At 44.4% G+C, this 16,671-nt stretch overlaps 1 protein-coding gene across 1 annotated transcript in view; it reads left to right on the top strand.

Annotated features, from left to right (window-relative positions):
- Window positions 1-16,671, top strand: part of LOC118361134 (POU domain, class 6, transcription factor 2-like) — a 117,652-nt gene that overhangs the window by 39,118 nt on the left and 61,863 nt on the right. The window contains exon 4 of the mRNA XM_035740894.2: window positions 16,159-16,218. Coding sequence (XP_035596787.1) covers window positions 16,159-16,218 — 60 coding nt within the window. The remainder of the gene's footprint in view (window positions 1-16,158; window positions 16,219-16,671) is intronic.

Here is a 16,671-nt window from a genome sequence, read left to right as displayed (position 1 = left end):
TGTATTTTTCCTATTTGCACATCATTACAACACTGTATATAGATATAATATTACATTTGAAATGTCTTTGCCCTTCAGGGCTCCTGAGTGGCGCTGTGGTCTAAAGCACTGCATCTCAGTGAAAGAGGTAACATCACATCTGGCTGTGATTGGGAGTCCCAACTGGCCCAGCATCGTCTGGGTTTGGCTGGGGTAGGCCAAATAAGAATTTGGGGTAGGCCAAATAAGAATTTTTAAACTTCCTTGCCTAATTAAATACACTACTGTTCAAAAGTTTAGGGTCACTTAGAAATCTCCTTGTTTTTGAATGAAAAGCAACAGTTCCTCTGTCTGTGTTCTTTAGCCCATCTTGATCTTTTATTTGTATTTGCCAGTCTGAGATATGGCTTTTTCTTTCAGCAACTCTGCCTAGAAGGCCAGCATCCCTGTCACCTCTTCACTCTTGACGTTGAGACTGGTGTTTTGTGGGTACTATTTAATGAAGCTGCCATTTGAGAACTTGTGAGGCGTCTGTTTCTCAAACTAGACACTCTAATGTACTTGCCCTCTTGCTCAGTTGTGCACCGGGGCCTCCCACTCCTCTTTCTATTCTGGTTAGGGCCAGTTTGCGCTGTCCTGTGAAGGGAGTAGTACATACCGTGGTACGAGATCTTTCCTGGCAATTTCTTACATGGTATAACCTTCATTTCTCATAACAAGAATAGACTGATGAGTTTCAGAAGAAAGTTATTTGTTTCTAGCCATTTTGAGCCTGTAAACGAACCCACAAATGCTGATGCTCCAGATACTCAACCAGTCTAAAGAAGGTCCGTTTTATTGCTTATTTAATCAGAATAACAGTTTTCAACTGTGCTAACATAATTGCAAAATGGTTTTCTAATGATCAATTAGCCTTTTAAAATGATAAACTTGGATTAGCTTGCACAACGTGCTATTGGAACACAGGAGTGATGGTTGCTGATAATGGGCACCTATGTAGATATTACATTAAAAATCTACCGTTTCCAGCTACAATAGACATTTACAACATTAACAATGTCTACGCTGTATTTCTGATCAATTTTATGTTATGTTAATGGACAAAAAACTTGCTTTTCTTTCAAAAACAAGAACATTTCTAAGTGACCCCAAACTTTTGAACTGTAGTGTATATATTTAGGAACTAATGTTAACTGTTAATTTTTTATTTCACCTTTGTTTTATAACTATTTCACTTGCTTTAGCAAAGTACAAATGTTTCCCATGCCGAGAGAGAGAGAGGGAGAGAGAGAGAGAGAGAGAGAGAGAGAGAGAGAGAGAGAGAGAGAGAGAGAGAGAGAGAGAGAGAGACTCTTTGATGCCAGTGTAGTAAAGGACAATGCTAATCAGACATGGTTGTGGGTGCTTCACTACAGCAGGCACTGGATCTGCCCTAACTGTGGCAGAGAGAGCACTGCGGGAGACAGTCTGCTAACATCATGTCATAAACATAGACTCAAGACATGCACTTCAGGTGCTTGTACTGTGTAGGGCGTGATGTTTATTTCTGCACATGCTTTGTACGATATAGTAACCGTGTTTGTCGCCCAGTAATTTGGGCTGACAATAAAGGCATGTGTGGGGAGAATACAGTGTTCTCTTCTGACAGAGAAGTGGTGCACGGAGGCCTGAAATGACTTGAGCTTTGCCAACCGGCATTAAAAATGAAATGACAAAGTTGGAACACATTCCTTTTACCCCAGCCAGCTGTCATTCCATCAACTACTGGACTATAACAATACATTACATTATCAGCCTGACTCACTGTCGTCCCATGCTCAGTCAAATATGGAATGAAAAATGGGATGGTGTTAAAGGAACGTTTTTTGTACTTGTTCGATCCTGAATTTGTATTTTAAACCTTAAGGTAATTATCATTATTATTATAGTCAAAATAATAGATACAAATTCAAACATTTGACATTTCCATACTTCCAATGTTTCCAGCAAGTTACTTCAGTGCCTAGGCAGTCAAGAAGACGGCTGGAAGCATAATGCAGAATTAGCCCTTTACTTATTTTACCTCCAGAAGGTTTCCAAAAGGCTTTCTGCCCTCACTAATTAAAGGTCTGCCAGAGATTGCCAAGGCACGATTCCTAAGCATCAGGAACAATCTGTAGTCAAGCATTTTAAATGAAAATTGATTTGTGATTTAAATGGTCAGTGAGGGGAAAATGAACTTACGAAATGTTGAAAATGAAATATTAGGCAAGGTGCAGTGGGAGAGAGCAGACCGAGATGGTAATTTTGTGGAACTGGAAATCCCGCCTTGGCAGAATTGGGTGACATTTTACATTTATCTGTGTTCTGCATGGCTTGTAATGTTAATGGTAATTTTATGGGACTGAACTTGGAATGAAAATGGCGTTATCTCAGATTGCCTCCAATGTAGAAGTGTGTAAGGGAGCGCGGTTGTATCCTTTATTTCCCATTTTCCAGTAATGTGACTTATTGCATGATCTGTCCTCTGTTTTTGAATGTATGAATTCAGACCATTTTTTTTATCAGGCAGTTCTACTCAGAACACCAATTGCAAACACACACCTTTACTGAAGCAAAGGCTATACAGAGACACTGTAGTATTTTACCACTGGGTTGTTTGAACATTCATCTTTGTTGGTGAGAGATTTAGAAATGTGGAGTAAAAAGTACTTGCTGAATGGCTTCTGACACTTTTATTTCTACCAAGCTATTCAAACTGAATTCTCCTCAAGGGATACTTAAAAATCGAGTTTACTGACATTGCTATGCCACTGAGCCATTGGGCCCGCCCGGCAACCTCATTGTAAAATACTGGGCAGGCCTGGGCCAGCCTTCTTCTTTCACTGTGAAACTTGTCAATGTGCATCTTGCTAGCTGTCACTGAAATGGCGGGGGGCTAAAACTCATTGTCTGGAGCTCTAATTCCTAGGGGGCTGGCCCACATGGGCCAAGCTGGCAGTGCTCAAATTGGTGCTGTAGGAACAACACATCCAGCCCAAAAGAGGGAGGTTTAGAAAAGACATTACATAGTCGCCAAAGTTATGGAACGTCTCTTTAATAATAACACAAAATCAATAAAGACGTATCTACTAATCAATAATGCTTACACTCAACCCACATTTACACCTTTTTATCAATAGTCTGTGCACTTAACATGTCCTTTCCCTACAAAGGTCGGACAAGCATACACTAAACACAGGCATTTCAAAAGTAACAGAAACATCTCAACAGAACAAAGTGCTACTCCAATAAGGGCTCAGGGGGTCACAACACCAGCGAGCCCAGCCATATCACACTAAGGTCACTATTAAACATGGCTCTCCAATTCCATGTCTGTGAAACCAGAGAGCTTGTGGTGATATTTGTCTGCATATGGTGTTGAAACAAACCCCACGGCCATTAGGAGAAGCCTGGACCACTAGGCTGCTAAAAGCTATCTGTGGTTACTAATTGCTGGCCGGGGCCTAATTGCCTTAATTAATAGGCTTGGTGTCTCAGGCCTGAGACAGGGACAGGGGGGCTTATATCAGTGTCAGATGATTTCTGGGGAGTGGTGTTGGGGTCCCTGGGGCGCCATCTCTGGGCTCACCGCAGACACATCACAGATGGAAATCCATTACTCACTGATCATAAGAGAGCATCACTAACTAGATCTGAGCGTAGAGAGAAAAGCAACGGTTTCTGACTTTGTTCAAACACATCGCCCACCCCTCTCCTCTTGTACTCTCCTCCTCTCCACCCTCTTTCTCTCTTCCTAGCCTTATGGAATTACATAACTGTAATTCACAGTGACAAAGTAGGCTAGCACATTTTGCCCTGGCCATGGAGGTTTGTTCAATGAGCTCTCACTGTGAAATTAGCCCTGGTACTCTCATTTTCCAGTTGTAGGGACATGGTTAAAAGACACATCATATGAAATTAGAAATTATTCAACCAATCTGCTGCTTTCCCCTCTGCCTGCTCCTCCTCCCACCCCCTCTTCCCCCTGCCCAATCCTCCTCCCAACCCCCTCTTCCCCTCTGCCTGCTCCTCCTCCCAACCCCTCTTCCTCCCTGCCTAATCCTCCTCCCAACCCCCTCTTCCCCTCTGCCTGCTCCTCCTCCCAACCTCATCTTCCCCTCTGCCTCATCCTCCTCCCAACCCCATCTTCTCCTCTGCCTGCTCCTCCTCCCAACCTCATCTTCCCCTCTGCCTAATCCTCCTCCCAACCCCCTCTTTGCTTCTGCCTGCTCCTCCTCCCAACCTCATCTTCCCCTCTGCCTAATCCTCCTCCCAACCCCATCTTCTCCTCTGCCTGCTCCTCCTCCAAACCCCATCTTCTCCTCTGCCTGCTCCTCCTCCCAACCCCCTCTTCTCCTCTGCCTGCTCCTCCTCCCAACCCCATCTTCTCCTCTGCCTGCTCCTCCTCCAAACCCCATCTTCTCCTCTTCCTGCTCCTCCTCCCAACCCCCTCTTCACCCTGCCTGCTCCTCCTCCCAACCTCATCTTCCCCTCTGCCTAATCCTCCTCCAAACTCCATCTTCTCCTCTGCCTGCTCCTCCTCCAAACCCCATCTTCTCCTCTGCCTGCTCCTCCTCCAAACCCCCTCTTCTCCTCTGCCTGCTCCTCCTCCCAACCCCATCTTCTCCTCTGCCTGCTCCTCCTCCAAACCCCATCTTCTCCTCTTCCTGCTCCTCCTCCCAACCCCCTCTTCCCCCTGCCTGCTCCTCCTCCCAACCTCATCTTCCCCTCTGCCTAATCCTCCTCCAAACTCCATCTTCTCCTCTGCCTGCTCCTCCTCCAAACCCCATCTTCTCCTCTGCCTGCTCCTCCTCCAAACCCCATCTTATCCTCTGCCTGCTCCTCCTCCAAACCCCCTCTTCCCCCCTGCCTGCTCCTCCTCCCAACCTCATCTTCCCCTCTGCCTAATCCTCCTCCCAACCCCATCTTCTCATCTGCCTGCTCCTCCTCCAAACCCCATCTTCTCCTCTTTCTGCTCTTCCTCCCAACCCCATCTTCTCCTCTGCCTGCTCCTCCTCCCAACCCCCTCTTCCCCTCCTCCTCCCATCCCCCTCTTCTCCTCTGCCCTCTCCACTACCCCTTTGCCCTCTCCACTACACCTTTGCCCTCTCCACTAACCCTCTGCCCTCTCCACTACCCCTCTGCCCTCTCCACTACCCCTTTGCCCTCTCCACTACCCCTTTGCCCTCTCCACTACCCCTCTCCACTACCCCTTTGCCCTCTCCACTACCCCACTGCCCTCTACACTACCCCTCTGCCCTCTCCACTACCCCTCTGCCCTCTCCACTACCCCTCTGCCCTCTCCACTACCCCTCTGCCCTCTCCACTACCCCTCTGCCCTCTCCACTACCCCTTTTCCCTCTCCACTACCCCTCTGCCCTCTCCACTACCCCTCTGCCCTCTCCACTACCCCTTTGCCCTCTCCACTACCCCTTTTCCCTCTCCACTACCCCTCTGCCCTCTCCACTGCCCCTCTGCCCTCTCCACTACCCCTCTGCCCTCTCTACTACCCCTCTGCCCTCTCCACTACCCCTCTGCCCTCTCCACTACCCCTTTGCCCTCTCCACTACCCCTCTGCCCTCTCCACTACCCCTCTGCCCTCTCCACTACCCGTTCCTCTTCCCCCTTCAAGCACCATGTGCGCATCCAGGGAAGACTTCTACGTTTCAGGTGCATGCAGACATTTCTTCTGATGATATATTGTCCCGGTAGGGAATTTCACTTACTGCTGCTGCCTTTTGCTGAACCTGTTGCTAGTCAGTGAGCACGATAGGTGTATAAGTGGCGAGGGTCTTCATTCATCATGCATCGTTCTTGGACCACAAATATCTCATATGCGATTCAGGAGGAAACTACTAAAACGGCACAAAGAATCCCTGTAGGAAGCAGCTGAGGTTATATCAAATGCTGTGCAATAAATAATGTACGGATTGTTTGCGTGTGTAATGGAACATACATTTTTGATGTTTGCATTTTGCCATCATTTCGGTTTATGTGGTATGAAACTCACAATTAGTGGTGCTCGTGACTGACATTATACATCTCTCGTACATTTCTGACACTGTCTTTGCCTATGAATTTTGAAATCAGTCCCCCCCAAATCATATTCGCTGCTGTGTTGTGTTGTATTAAAGAGCATTACTAATCACAAGAGGCTCTGTGTTACTCAGAAGTCTCCACATCACTGGGGCTGACAATGTTGTGCTGGTGGGCATGTTGTGCTGTGCAAAAGTGCTTACGCGCTCCCACAGACAACCAAAGGGAATAATTAAAGACGGAAGATGTCGGCAGAAGAATGGAGAGCGAATCCCATTGTTTGTGGTTATTTCATCCCACCGAATTCTTTCTCTCCTTCTATTCTCGCATTTCTCTCTCCAAATTCACTATGGGTCTATATGGCACACTTTCAAACACATATGTAAGCGAAAGCAGTGTACAACAAAGGGGGCTATGATGTCCTACTCATCCCTACATTGTCTTTTCATTCTTTCAGAATCATTTGATATCTGGGGGAGTGGGTGAGTGAAGAGGCGAGTGAGGCAACGCTTAATAACCCCATAATGTAGCTGCCTGGAAGCTGAGAATGAAATATGTTTTTTAAAGGACAAGCTGTGCGCTCTCATTTCTCCCTCCCTCCTCTTTTGTTTTCTAATGGCATCATTTTTTTAACCCCCCACACAATCCAAACTGTTATCAAAATAATCCCCAATGAAATTCTAATTTAAATTGAGCAGACTATTAGAGGAGCTCGCCTACACTCCATTTTGGGAGCAGTAAATGTAGCCCCTCAATCTCTCCCAGCTTTTACTGTCAGTCAGAGAGCACTCAGTCATCTCTGTGCATCAGGTCCACAATATTGATTTTACCACCCACCGAAACAGCCGCATGAACATACATTTTGCATGAGGCTTTTACGCGCGGCCTCCTCCTCGGTCTGATAACACCTGACGGGACCATGGACAGGCTGTTATAACCCTGGCCTGCCAAGGCTAACAGGCTTGACCGGGGCTCCAGACTCCACTGGAGTACATACCACTGAAGGACAAAAGGCAGAGCTAGAGGGCCAATCATGTCTGTTGTGTTCAGTGACACACATTCTGTATCACCTCCACATCTGTCTGAACCTCCCTTCTGGACGGACTTTGAAGAGCGAGAGAAGCCTGCTATGTTCATAGGGAGTTTTCCTACTTGAGTGGGCTAAGCAGCCATGCCTGGCATTACATCTTTATTGACCATAGTACTGTAGTGATTGATGTATGATGTTGACATTTCGCATGGACAGATAAATAGAGTAGGGAAAAATGAGAAATAATGATGAAAATCAACTATAGCAATTAAATATCTACAGTGAGTCAAAACTAAAGTTGTCCCCTCTCCTAATATTACAGTCTCAACTTTTTGTATTCTAATATCTCCATGGAGAGGACTCAATACTTTAAAATGCTTCCCCTGGGGTGAGAATTCCACCACACAGCTTGGGATTGCATTGCATCACAAAGAGATGTGTGGATCCCAACAAGCAGTGCGTTTTACTTTGTAAAACCCCATGGCCCACTCAACTCAGTCTCAACTGCTTCCATTTTTGTATTGTCTAAACACCTCCAAAGCGGTATTGAAACACTGACTGCTGGGTAATATTTTTACACTGTTGGATCTTTGATCCCGGTTTTATTTCCCTGTGATTATTACAACCATGGCCAAGGAGCAGGAATCTATTTTGATGCTGACATTTTAAACCCTTCTCTACACAAGACTGTGATGATGAAATATTTTCAATTTCAGTTCATCTATAAAAAAAAGGTGAAGGGAAGTATATCATTGTGCTGAATTATTATGCTTGAGCCGCCATATTGCAAATACCAATAACATGAACTATTTCTTGGGAGACAGCAATCCTCCTAAAATGATTTACCACTGTGATAAAAGTGGCAACAAATGTTTTCATCCAGTTTATCAGTCCAAGTGAGTTTACTCTTTAATCCTAGGGGTAAAAATGTCCTTCCTCCGTCATAATTACCAAGAGCCTCGCCGACCGGCCCATCTCTCTCCAGTGTAGTAATTACCTGTGTGGCTCATTGAGCAACCAATTGAGACGGTGCTTGATGTGCTCCCACTGAGAACAGTGAGGCAGAGAAATAATAGGGATGTTGTTCCTCTCCTCTCCCTTGACTTGTTCAAGAACCACAGCACAGTTTAGAAGAGCCCTAAAATACAGGATGAGTCAGAAGAGAAATGTTTATTTACGTCATGAAGGCAAGCTGTACTGGAGCACCAAGTCTAGGTCCAGGAGGCTTCTAAACAGCTTCTAACCCCAAGCCATGAGACTCCTGGACATCTAATCAAATTGCTACCCAGACTACTTGCACTGCCCCCCTTTCTTTACGCTGCTGCTACTCTCTGTTATTATCTATGCATAGTCACTTTAATAACTCTACCAACATGTACATAATCCCCTCAATTACCTCGACTAACCAGCACATTGACTCTGTGTACATTGACTCCAGTCCCCCCTGTATGTAGCCTCGCTATTGTTATTTTACTACTGCTCTTTAATTATTTGTTACTTTTATTACTTATTTTATTTAATACAAAAAAAAATACAAAAAAGTATTTTTCTTAAAACTCCATTGTTGGTTAAGGGCTTGTAAGTAAGCATTTCACTGTTGTATTCGGCACATGTGACAAATCCAATTTGATTTACTACAACATGTTAATGATGCTGGGCAGAGAGAGAGGCGAAGATAGATAGCGGTCAGAAAGAAGTTTCTCATCTCACTGTGGACAGGAAGGTTTACAGGATAGATAGAGCATTGTTTGTTTTAGGTAGATTAGTTTTTTGACCTTTGGATGTTTTACGCCTCCGAACATTTGAACACATATTGTACTGTCGTGGGCAAAAGTTTTGAGAATGACACAAATATGAATTTCCACAAAGTTTGCTACATCAATGTCTTTACATATTTTTGTCAGATGTTACTATGGAATACTGAAGTATAATTACAAGCATTTCATAAGTGTCAAAGGCTTTTATTGACAATTACATGAAGTTGATGCAAAGAGTCAATATTTGCAGTGTTGACCCTTCTTTTTCAAGACCTCTGCAATCCGCCCTGGCATGCCGTCAATTAACTTCTGGGCCACATGGCAGCCCATTCTTGCATAATCAATGCTTGGAGTTTGTCAGAATTTGTGGGGTTTTGTTTGTCCACCCGCATCTTGAGGATTGACCACAAGTTCTCAATGGGATTACGGTCTGGGGAGTTTCCTGGCCATGTTCCCCGAGCCACTTAGTTATCACTTTTGCCTTATGGCAAAGTGCTCCATCATCCTGGAAAAGGCATTGTTCATCACCAAACTGTTCCTAGATGGTTGGGAAAGTTGCTCTCGGAGGATGTGTTGGTACCATTCTTTATTCATGGCTGTGTTCTTAGGCAAAATTGTGAGTGAGCCCCCTCCCTTGGCTGAGAAGCAACCCCACACATGAATGGTCTCAGGATGCTTTACTGTTGGCATGACACAGGACTGATGGTAGCGCTCACCTTGTCTTCTCCGGACAAGCTTTTTTCCGGATGCCCCAAACAATCAGAGAAAATGACTTTACCCCAGTCCTCAACAGTCCAATCCCTGTACCTTTTGCAGAATATCAGTCTTTCCCTGATGTTTTTCCTGGAGAGAAGTGGCTTCTTTTCTGCCCTGCCTGACACCAGACCATCCGCCAAAAGTCTTTGCCTCACTGTGCGTACAGATGCACTCACACTTGCCTGCTGCCATTCCTGAGCAAGCTCTGTACTGGTGGTGCCCTGATCCCGCAGCTGAATCAACTTTAGGAGATGGTCCTGGCGCTGGCTGGACTTTCTTGGGCGCCCTGAAGCCTTCTTCACAACAATGAGGCAGATTGCCATCATATAAACTGAGGCTGCAGACATAGTGAAAAATAATATTTGTGTCATTCTCAAAACTTTTGGCCACGACTGTACAGCTTGCACCGACTGTTGTGACCTAGACTATTTTTCGTACTTGAAGAACTCTTTGCAGTTCATTGGATGGACTGGACTCCTCATCTTTATATTGTATTCAAACGGTTTGTGCGATATACACTATACCACGAAAGAAAGAGGAGTCCAGTCCATTCAGTGAAGTGTAAAGAGCAAGGCTATCTATGGGGTAAACATTGTGGGTTGAAGCCAGGCCAGTCAATGTTCCTTTATCTGGACATGATGGCTACTTCGTTACTACTTCGGCCTTTTCTGTGAACTGAGTGTGATGAGCATGGAGGTAGACACAATCCCATTGAAGGCTTCTCCTTTCAATTATAACATCACCTTTTGCCATTGATGACCTTCTTTCGATACTGTATATAACTGGACAAATACTTGGCCTTCCTTTATGTTGCGCCTTTTTCATTGCACCTTGTATAAATGTGTCCTAACTCTAAAGAAAAGAGTTACCACACATGCATTGTGCAGAGCAGACAGATATGACTAATGCTCATTGCGCGCACACACACACACACAAACACAGGGCTGAGCTGTTGTTAACACAGAGGAGAAAACAACAGAGTCCAAATCAAGCCCAGAGAGAGAACTGCGTTAACAGAGGGTTGGCAGGGACCAGAGAGGGCTCTGTGGTAATGAGAGAGGTGGCTGCTTCTCTCTCCTCCTCCCCTGAGCGACACAGGAAACAAAAATAGCATTGTGTCTGACGAACAAGCAGGTTTTGACCTAGCCTTTTCGACCTCTGACAATCAGCCTCGCTTCGTACTTCACAAAGAGTCAGGGCGGCGGCAGTCAAAGACGACAGTCGATTATTATTTTTTTGAACCGTGGCACCATCCCCGGTGAAACAAAGTAGACAAGAGCCTACAGTATCCTGGGTCCTAGAACCACGCAGGTCTCGTGACTCATACCCCTCTGTGGTGCAGAGAATCGTTGTATGCTATTTGAAGGATTTCATCTCCCACCTACTGGGTGGGACCTCTTATGGTCCAGAAGTGTTACTGAAATGCACATCTAATGTTTTTAGTTGATTCATGTCTTTTGAGTCCTTCTTCTGTGATGTGGCTTGTTCCTTATTATCCTCATTAACAGAGGATTGCTGGTTCAACAGTCAGATTGGGAGCCTCGCTCTTTTACCACTAAGCATGGTGCCTATATAAGTGAGAGGACCACTCCAACATAGTACTAGGATTGGTGAGCACGCAGCCAGGGAAGTGTAGAGCATATAATGAGCTCCATAGGATCCCAGCAGCCTTTTGGCCTGTCTCCAACTTCACCGAGCCTCCCTTTCTCTTCCTCCATCCATCCACTGTCTGCTTGAGGAGAGAGGGAGAGCACAAACAATTAGTGGAGACAGGGCTGCTGGATCATGTGCTCAGCCAAAGCCATCAGACAGCCGCAGTTAGAAGAATGTGCTTCCTAAAGCCGGGTGCCCAGTTACAAGGGGTAGAAGGGTCAGTGGGCTTGAAAGTCTTCACAAGATGACAGAATTTATAAACCACAGCTGTTAAAGAATATAGTTACCTGTGGTGCAGCCCTTATAATAAGGCCACATGGGGCTTCTTCCATATTCCCTCAGTATTTGTTTTCCTTCTTCTTCATATTCCTTTGTCGTGCCACTCTTTCCTCCTCTGCCTCAGGTCAGCGCTTGGAGGAAATTCTCCGAATCGTCTTTGATCGTCCCTAGGTTTCGATGTTTTAAAAAAAATGTACAGACATTTTCTATTTCTCTCTCTCTCGCGCGCGCGCGCTCTCCTTTTCGTTTGTTCGTTCTGTCTTTCTTTCATTCGTCCCATTTTTTCCATCTTTTAACTGGCGCACTCCACATTTTCTTGTGGTTCACTTGTAAGGGAAGACAGAGAGAGGCGCCCGGTCCTGTCATACATTGCGAGACATCTTGCCCCAACATTTCAAGCGAGAATTGGACTCTTTCGCTTTCGCGAGCCCAAGATGATATATAATTCATGGTGGGGTTTGGGAGAGGTGTCAATGTGTCAGAAGGTAGAAGAAATGTAAAAGTGTTGCTGCTGTTTACTGGCCCAGAGACACTGGTCACGTCCTAAATGGTAAGCTATTCCTTTTTAAAGTGCAACACTTTTGAGCAGGGTCCGATAGGGCTCTGGTAACAAAAAGTAGTGCATTATATAAGGAATAGGGTGGCATTTGAGACGTACTCACGAGCTTCCTTCGCTGGCATTCTTCTTCTGCTACTTTAGAACTGAGGAAAATGGGGAGGTCCTGATCAAATGTTCGTATGCGCCTGTCCAGAACCAACAGCGAACAGACTAATCAAAGAAATGTCTGCCCTGATGTTTTATTTATTCATCTCACTATGAAACATAATTAGTGAAGTGTAATGATTCAGTACGTATACAAGTTTGCCTACCCCTCTATTCACGAATGCTCTGTTGCATTATCGATACGCCAAATCAACACAATTTTTGTGTGCCATTGATCTGTTGTTATTCTCTCAATTTTTCGAGACCTCTCGTGGTTTTTCAAGGCTGAAAAACAACTATTGCGGTAGCCTTGTCACTAAATGTTATATTGATGTTATACGGCTTAAAATAGCATTCATAACATATAGAAAGTAGTACTCTGGCAATATACTGTAGTACTCTCACACGTCGTCCCAGACCTGGCAAAAACAAAGTCTTAGGCTGCAGATAGCCCTACAGTGAGTGGCAAGAGCCCTCTGAACATCAATCGGATCTTTGTCTGGTGCCGGACGTGCACCACACCGTCAGTACCACTTCCCAACGGACAAAGTCAAGTAGATTCACAGTCAAATGAATGGCCAAATGTTCTACCTCTCAGAGCGTAGTCTTCCCCTTCCTTTCACTGGAGAACGAGTGGGTCAGTTAGAAATGTGATGAATTGGTCAAATCAACTGGTATGCATGTCTTTATATTTGGTTTTGTTGTTAGAAATCGTCTGGTTTTTGCACTCTCTTCATTCTAATTACTGAGTGATAACGGATAAAATGCTGTAAGCCTTAGGTCAATACAGTCACTTATACAGTCACTTATACAGTCACTTATATAGTCACTTATATAGTCACATACAGTCACTTATACAGTCACTTAGGGCTTTGTTAAACAATAAGAACCAAGGAATTTCAGAGTCAATGGTTACAAATTTGTGCCATCACATACTGTACTATAGAAGGGCTGAATACAGAGCACTAGGAAAGTATTCAGACCCCTTGACTTTTTCCACATTTTGTTACATTACAGCCTTATTCTTAAATTGCTTAAATAGTTTTTCCCCCCACTAATCTACACACAATACCCCATAATGACAAAGCAAAAAGAGGTTTTCAAAAAACTGAAATATCACATTTACATTATAATTCAAACCCTTTACTCTGTGCTTTGTTGAAGAACCTTTGGCAGCAATTACAGCCTTGACTCTTCTTGGGTGTGACGCTACAAGCTTGGCACACCTGTATTTGGGGAGATTCTCCCAGTCTTCTCTGCAGATCCTCTCAAGCTCTGTCAGGTTGGATGGGTGGCGTCGCTGCACAGCTATTTTCAGGTATCTCCAGAGATGTTAGATTGAATTCAAGTCCGAGCACTGGCTGGGTCACTCAAGGATATTCAGAGACGTGTCCCAAAGCCACTCCTGTGTTGTCTGGGCTGTGTGCTTAGGGTCGTTGTCCTATTGGAAGGTGAACCTTTGCCCCAGTCTGAGGTCCTGAGCACTCTGGAGCATGTTTTCATCAAGGATCTCTCTGTACTCTCTGCTCCATTCATTGTTCCTTGATCCTGAATAGTCTCCCAGTCCCTGCCACTGAAAAACATTCGCACAGCATGATGCTGCCACCACCATGCTTCACCGAAGGGATGGTATTGGCCAGGTATTGCCTGGTTTCCTCCAGACGTGACGCTTGGCATTCAGGCCAAAGAATTCAATCTTGGTTTCATCAGACCAGAGAATCTTGTTTCTCATTGTCTGAGAGTCCTTCAGGTGTATTTTGGCAAACACCAAGCAAACACCTTTTACTGAGGAGTGGCTTCCGTCTGGCCACTCTAACATACTGTAAAGGCCTGATTGCTGGAGTGCTGCAGAGATGGTTGTCCTTCTGGAAGGTTCTCCCATCTCCACAGAGGAACTCACTATCAGAGTAACCATCTGATTCTTGGTCACCTCCCTGACCAAGGCTCTTCTCCCCGATTGCTCAGTTTGGCCAGGCAGCCAGCTCTAGGAAGAGTCTTGGTGGTTCCTAACATCTTCCATTTAAGAATGATGGAGGCCACTGTGTTCTTGCGGACCTTCAATGCTGCAGAGTTTTTTTTTGGTACCCTTCCTCAGATCTGTACATCGACAAAATCCTCTCTCGTAGCTCTATGGACAATTCATTCGACCTCATGGCTTAGTTTTAGCTCTGACATTCACTGTCAACTGTGGGACCTTCTATAGACAGGTGTGTGCCTTTCCAAATCATGTCCAATCAATTACATTTATTGTAGAAACAGCTCAAAGATGATCAATGGAAACAGGATGCACTTGAGCTCAATTTCATAGCAAAGGATCTGAATACTTATGTAAATAAGGTATTTCTGTATTTTATTTTTTATACATTTGCAAAAAAATCTAAAAACCTGTTTTCGGGGTATTAAAAACCTATCATTACGGGGTATTTTGTAGATTGATGAGGATTATTTTTTATTTAATACATTTTAGAATAAGGCTGTAACGCGACAGAATGTGGAATAAGTGAAGGGGTCTGAATACTTTCTAAATACACTGTACATGTACAGTAAGTATAGCATATTATGGGAGTGAAAATGTATTCCTTTTCCAGTCTTGTCCTGTCAATTTTTTTCCTGTACTGTCCTGATTCCGAAACACTTCTACAACTCCGGAACTTTTCTGTCCATTCCCGATAAAAATCACTCCTGTCCCGTCCCATGCGATTTCTTGCACTCAGAAATATGTTGGCTATTGTGCTTGTTTAGGAAGTATTGAAAATAATTTCAGTAATGTAATATGCGACTGTGATATGTGGTTGTCTTTACTATTTTAGTTAAATGCAATGACTGTAGGCCTAAATGGCTCTGGATAAGAGCATATTCTAAATTACCTAAATGTAGATCGATTTTAAGGCTGGAGGATGAGGATAGAGACAGCCGACACCAGCCAAACCCAGATGACACTGGGCCAATTACGCGCTGCTGTCACAGAATTCAAAATGGGCCAAAGCGCAACGTGCATTGAGTTCCACATTCTTTTAATACAAAGTGAAACTAGAACCAAAACTTACAAAGAACGTGAAGACGATTACCAGCTGCCTCTAATTGGGAACCATACAAAACACCAACATAGAAATACACATTCTAGAACACCACCCTAGTCACACCCTGACCTAAACCACTATAGAGAATCCAAGGGCTCTCTATGGTCAGGGTGTGACAGCTGCCCTATGGGACTCCCAATCACAGCTGGTTGTGATACAGCCTGGATTCAAACCAGGTTGTCTGTAGTGACACCTCTAGCACTGAGATGCAGTGCCTTAGACCACTGCGCCACCTGGGAGCCCCATATGAACATTTACAACATGAACATACAAAATAAAAACCGAGTGGCAGTACTGCATAAGTCAATCTATTTCTATTTTGCTCTTCACCTCAGATGATACGGGTTTAGTTAAATACATAAACAATTGGGCTTGACAGTAAAGTTGTTAGGAGTACAGCTCCCGCTCTCCGGTTGGTAGCCTATTTGATTAAACCACAGCATTTTTTTTTACAAGCCTTCCTTGTCAACTGACAACTCCATAAAATGTTGCTAAAACATCGCTCTTTCCATGGCTCTAATGTTAATGTTAGTGATGGGTCCTTGGCTGCAACAAGACATTGCAATTCCTTGAACGCCTCATCATTTAGCCTACTGATGTCGGTTGGCATCTGAAACCTAGTGACTGGCAACAACTGGAGTGAGCCGACAGAAGGGACAGAGGGGAAATGACCTTTAAAACAAATGTTTATTAAGTAAACAGTATAAAGCCTAGCCTACACACTTGCTCCACACATGACATATTTACGCAGGAAAAAAACAATATTTTATAACTATTCCTGTACTACCCGTCACTGTAGACTGTTGATCCTGTCCCATCCTGTCTCGAACTTGGACTCTAGAACTTTACTCCCATTCCTGCCAGAATCCCGCGAGACCCGCGAGATTCGGGAGTCCTGTTCCCCTGTCAAACTCGAGGATGCGTGTCTGTCTCTCTGAAACATCTCTGCCTCGGTGTTTCACTGAAACTGTGCATGAAATGTATGAACATTTAAATCTAGAAATGAGGATAATGGCATGCCATTATTGAATCCAATTAGTTAATGGATTGATTTCTTAAGATGTCCAGTCAAGATGAATGGCTCTTCATAGGAGATTTTCCGCAATTAAACCCAAGATCGTGGCATCCATTGCGTGAAATTGAACAGATTCTCTCTAGAGAGAGCAATTATGTCAATCAATGTATATAGCTTTGTCCTCTAACTTGAAGTTAAGTGGTTCTGTAAGTCCGCTGTAGAAGTTAAAAAACTACAGGACCTTGTTGTGGCGCTGCCCAATTTACATCATCGTTCCACACCTCCACCTAGTATGTATCGTGTGAGGTGTGAGCATTCTTTTTCAGTATGATAACCTGACTGCTGGTTTTCATGATTGCACA

The sequence above is a fragment of the Oncorhynchus keta genome, chromosome 28, assembly GCF_023373465.1.
Source record: "Oncorhynchus keta strain PuntledgeMale-10-30-2019 chromosome 28, Oket_V2, whole genome shotgun sequence".
Classification (NCBI taxonomy): domain Eukaryota; kingdom Metazoa; phylum Chordata; class Actinopteri; order Salmoniformes; family Salmonidae; genus Oncorhynchus; species Oncorhynchus keta.
Note: the sequence above shows the minus strand (reverse complement) of the source record. Positions and strands in the feature narration are given on the sequence as shown.